The 5,145-nt window shown below is 32.4% G+C and overlaps 1 protein-coding gene across 1 annotated transcript; it reads left to right on the forward strand.

The window, feature by feature from the left end:
- The first annotated feature begins 941 nt into the window (after positions 1-941).
- Positions 942-3,446, forward strand: LOC114166919 (patatin-like protein 2). Its single transcript, XM_028051805.1, is given in 6 exon segments — positions 942-1,121; positions 1,221-1,405; positions 1,998-2,157; positions 2,240-2,386; positions 2,930-3,187; positions 3,273-3,446. Coding segments are annotated over 6 exon segments (1,104 nt in total).
- Positions 3,447-5,145: the final 1,699 nt, after the last annotated feature.

Consider the following 5,145-nt stretch of genomic DNA (forward strand, 5'->3'; position numbering starts at 1 on the left):
TTGCCTTCAAATTCTTCTTCTAAAATATCCCATGCCCTTTTTGCAGTTTCTGCATCCATGATCCTCCTGGCAATAGTTTCTCCAACAACTTGTTGAAGAACAAACAATGCTTGGGCATCCTTTTGTTCAGAATCTTCTAGCTTTTTTCGTTCCTCCTCAGATAGAGTCTCAATATTATCTGGTTTTGTATAACCAGATTGAACAATATCCCACAATTTTTGTGAGATAAAATATGTCTTTAGTTTGAGTTTCCAGAGGTCAAAATTTTCACCGGTAAAAACTGGTAGGGGGACTAAAGAAAAGTGAACAATGTTAGAAGCCATAGGTTAAGAGAAAAAAACTCTCTTCTTTTGGAAGTATAGAAGGAAGGTTTTGAAAGTAATAGAGTAATTTTTTTACGTCCAATAAATGATCGAACGTAGCTCTGGTACCACTGTTGGTATTTTAAGGTTGTGAAAGAGGATAGTTGAAAGGAGTATGTAGTTGTAGTAGTGAGAGTGGTGTGTTAGATGTGATCTTAGTTCTTGGCCTTCATAATATGATTGAGTACATGAGTATTTATAGACCTATAGAGTATTCTAGAAAGTGCTAGTCACAACTTGTGTGGAATGTTCTAGATTTTTGCCTATGTAGAATGTTCTTGATATTTTTCTTCATATCTTAGGCTTTTCTACTTTGTTCTAGAACTTTCATTACATTTCAATACTTTTATCTTATGATTTTCTAGATTCTTCTAGAATTTGCATTACATTTTAATACACCCAGAACAGTTTGATAGCTTTTCAGCCTTATCCGCAAAAAATCTGCTTCCAACACCATTATCACATGTAGAGTGATCCGTGAACAAAGTTTTCTGACAAAACGTACATGCATGTTTCTATATTACTCTTTACATTTCACCACAAATCACACTAATTTTGGAGTACCTTGTGAAGAAATTAATGGCTCATTTGGTTTTCTTTGTTTTGCTATTTGCTGGGCAAGTGATTGGTGGATTCAGTACCCAGAAACTGCCTCCATCTGACAATGGAAACATACTAACAGTTCTGAGCATTGATGGTGGTGGTATCAGAGGGATTATTCCAACAAAAGTTCTTGATTACTTAGATAAGGCTCTTAAGGTTCATTCATATTGTTCATATACTCTGCATATGTATTGAAATGGCATGAATGAATGAATGAAAGTTTATGAGGTTAACTTGAATTTTGTTGAGTTGCAGGCTAAGGATCCAAATGCAGATTTAGCACATTATTTTGAGGTGATAGGAGGGACAGGCACTGGTGGACTCATAGCAGCTATGTTAACCACACCAAGCCCTCATGATCCTACTCGTGGTGCCTTTACTCCTGCACAAATTGTACACTTCTACAAACAAAATGGCCCTCATATTTTCAATTCATCTAGGTATATATAATAATAGTATTAATATTCTCAGAACATCATCGATATGAACAACTAATAATAACATTTTTTTTTTGCGTTTCTCTTGATCAAATAAACCTGTGTTTACATATATATTTTTATACGAGTCATATCATGCTCCGAAACGTCTTATAAATGGCGTGTACCGCGTCCAATACGAATCGGACACCGGCACTCGTACGATGAATGTAGGATACACTATATCCAATTTAAAAGATATTTTTTTATCTTTGACATGATTTTGATTATTAAAATAAGGAACAAATCTTATTCTATCATTACTTTTTGCATATTGGATATTAAATAGATAGATTGGATTCATTTTTATGTTAGTTGACAATGTGTTAATTAATCGTTTCAAACTTAACATATATATACACGATGTATTCCGTGTTTTATATTTTTTCAATTTAACCGTATTTCCGTATCCATATCATATATGTATCCGTGTCCGTATCCAAATAATATAAATTATAGTCATCCGGATATTCTTATTTTATATATATATATATATATATATATATATAAAATATTTGTTCATCTTATATAAAATTTAATTTTGTGTATTTTCAAGTAAAACTTTAACTTAATCTTAAATTATTTTCAACAGACCTGGAACGGGTCCCAAATTCGATGGTGAGTATTTACATAACATAACTCGTGAAGTGTTGAAGGATACACGACTGAGTCAGACACTAACACAACAGAAGCCGGTTATATTCTCAAACTACAAGGTTAGCAGCATAAGTTTTGCATTCATATAGTGGCAAACATTAATATGAAAACACGAATTAACATAATGTTTTGTTGTTGCAGCTTGAGAATGTTCCATACCTAAATGCCCTGCTGTCGGATATATGCATATCGACTTCAGCTACACCCACTCAGCTACCACCTTACTATTTTCAGAACGATGGTGTTGAGTTCAGTATGATCAACGGTGGTGTAGCGGCTGAGAATCCGGTAAATTAATTTAGTTCTTGATGACAAAATATGCCCGGACACGCTCATCAATAGCGTGTTCTGTGTCCGACACGTATCAGACACTGCCACTCATACAACACTCATACGACACACACACGTATCAGTCGAGTGTCCAATTTAAAAGATAATTTTTTGTCTTTATCATGATTTTGACATGACTCCAACACAATGTTAATAACCCCAAATTCAATAATTTTCTAAAAAAACCTATAAATTTGTAAATTTATCACATAAATTTCTATTATGATTATAAAAATAAGAAAAAAAATATTATATGATCACTACTTCTCACTTTTTTAAATATTAGATTAATAAATTAGATTTATTTTTGTGTTAGTTGATAATTTATTAGTTGAAAGTTTGAAACTAATATGTATATATATATCGTGTCTCGTATCTTATGTTTATCAATTTAGCCGTATCTTCGTGTCCGTATCTCTATCGTATCTGTCTCTGTGTCTCTATCCGGGCTTAAAATCGCACGATGTCTCGAGTGTAATGATGTGAAGTTAAATTTGACAGACACATGTAACCGTAAGTGAAGTGTTACAACACGCTGAGTATCCGAAAATCTTGGTGTTGTCTTTGGGGACAGGACATACAAAATATGTGGAGAATGATTGTTTTGATGCTCGTGTGGCTGCGTTTTGGACAGAAGATATATGGGCTGCTATCGAAACCGATGTGCAGGGTCGTGCTTCTTCAGCCATGTCTAAATACTATCCTGCTTCACTCTTTTCCAGATTCCCACCTTCTATGAGTACCTACCTTCGAATTGATGTATATATTTTCTTTCTGTGGATTTTATTTTAAAGAAAATCAAGTAAATTTTTCGACACTAATTTAAGTGAGTTTGGAATGGCAGGATTTGGACTTGAATCCTGATCTCTCCAACTCAGTTGATGTTACAGAAGAAAACTTGGAAGGTGTTGAGAAGACTGGAAAACAACTGTTACAAGAAAAAGTTGTGAAGATGAATTTGGATACTTTTGATTTAGAAGAACTCGGAGAAACAAATGCAGAGGCTCTTGACAGGTGAAAAGAAAAATGAAAATATAAACTTTTAATTTACTTGATTATTAATTATTAGTTATAATTTTAAGGGTTAAGTATATATTTGGTCCTTGAACTTTAAGCAAAAATTAGAATTCGTCCATTTCCTAAATTTCGATATATTTTAGTTCTTAAACTTTAAAAATGAATGAATAGTTTTTTTTATCCAATTACGTTAATTTTTTTTAAGTGTCGAATGCATTTTCGAGCAGATATTAATCTGGGAATGTGTCGAATACTAACATAAAATACGTGTGACACGTAAAAAAAATTAATGTAATTAGATTTACAGAACTATATTAATTTATTTTTAAAATATAAGGACCAAAATATATCGAAATTTCGAACATAGATGAATTCTAATTTTGGATTAAAATTTGAGAATTAAAAACATAGTTATCCCTAATTTTAATGGCTAATCAATTGTGGTATGTTTTTGGATTCAATTATATATAAAATGGAATTATATTTTGAGGGGAATGGTTTTATATTTTTTTGAAGGATTGCTGATATTTTGCATGGAGAAAGACAACGTCGTCTGAGAAGTGAATCCATGGAAAAAGGAGGAAGACCATTTCTTGAAACTCTTAGGGTTCGTTCGGACAAAAATCAAGAAAATTAACATTGTTGTATTAACTATGTCGTGTGGTTTATCCATGCTTGTTCTAATATAAAATAAGGTTCAAGGCATGTGAGTTCTATTAAACACACAAATGTCTACTTTTTAATTTAGTAGGTTGGGCAAGTTGTTTTTTCTTGGTAGATCTTTGGCTAGAATCTTGAAAAGTTAGACCAAAACAAACTTGGGTTGGTCCATTTTATCATGTCCATTCTTAATTATACTAACTAAAATTAAGAGGATTTTTATTCTGTCATTTTAAATGAATATAATGGAAAGGTAATTAAGTTATAAATGTAATATCTTAAGCAAGTAAAGTGATAATTGTAACATTCCTATAGATATAATTTGATGGATAATAATCCCGAGAAAAGGGATGTTGTTCCTGTTTTACTAGAAACTTGTGCAAACTTATAAATTGAGAACTAGATATTGAGTTGTGTTTTTCATTGGTAGCATGATATCTTGAGTGAATGATGAAATATGAAAGGGATCCAAATTGTACTGGCATAAGAAAAGGTGATAGGAATAGACTGTTTGAGCTAAAGATCAAAACAATTTTGTTTCGTGCGTGCTATACCTTAAATTTCACTAACCAGAATCTACAAACATATACTCAACAACACAATGCCCAACACAAATTAATACCCAAAATCTCAAGTCATAACTAGGGATGGCAACGGGGCGGGGCGGGGACGGGTTTCGCTATCCCATACCCATCCCCGCATAAAAAATTCATCCCCATTTCCATACCCAAACCCAACGGGTATCAAACTTTTTTCCCATCCCCATCCCCACCGGGTAACGGGTATAATCTCGTACCCATACCCGTACCCGTGTTCTAACTACTTCAATATTAATTTTTATAAAAGAAAAAAAATTACGGTAAAGAAAACATAATATTATGAAATATTCAATATTATGAGGATTTTCTTCGATGCCAAATACCTTAAAATAAATTATAATTGTTTACATTTTATATTAGAATACCAAATAAAATTTCATGTGAACCAAAACATTTGTTAAATTTGCAAACTACAACATTGATGAACTTAGTTGATAAAAT

This window comes from Vigna unguiculata, chromosome 10 (genome assembly GCF_004118075.2).
Source record: "Vigna unguiculata cultivar IT97K-499-35 chromosome 10, ASM411807v1, whole genome shotgun sequence".
NCBI lineage: Eukaryota > Viridiplantae > Streptophyta > Magnoliopsida > Fabales > Fabaceae > Vigna > Vigna unguiculata.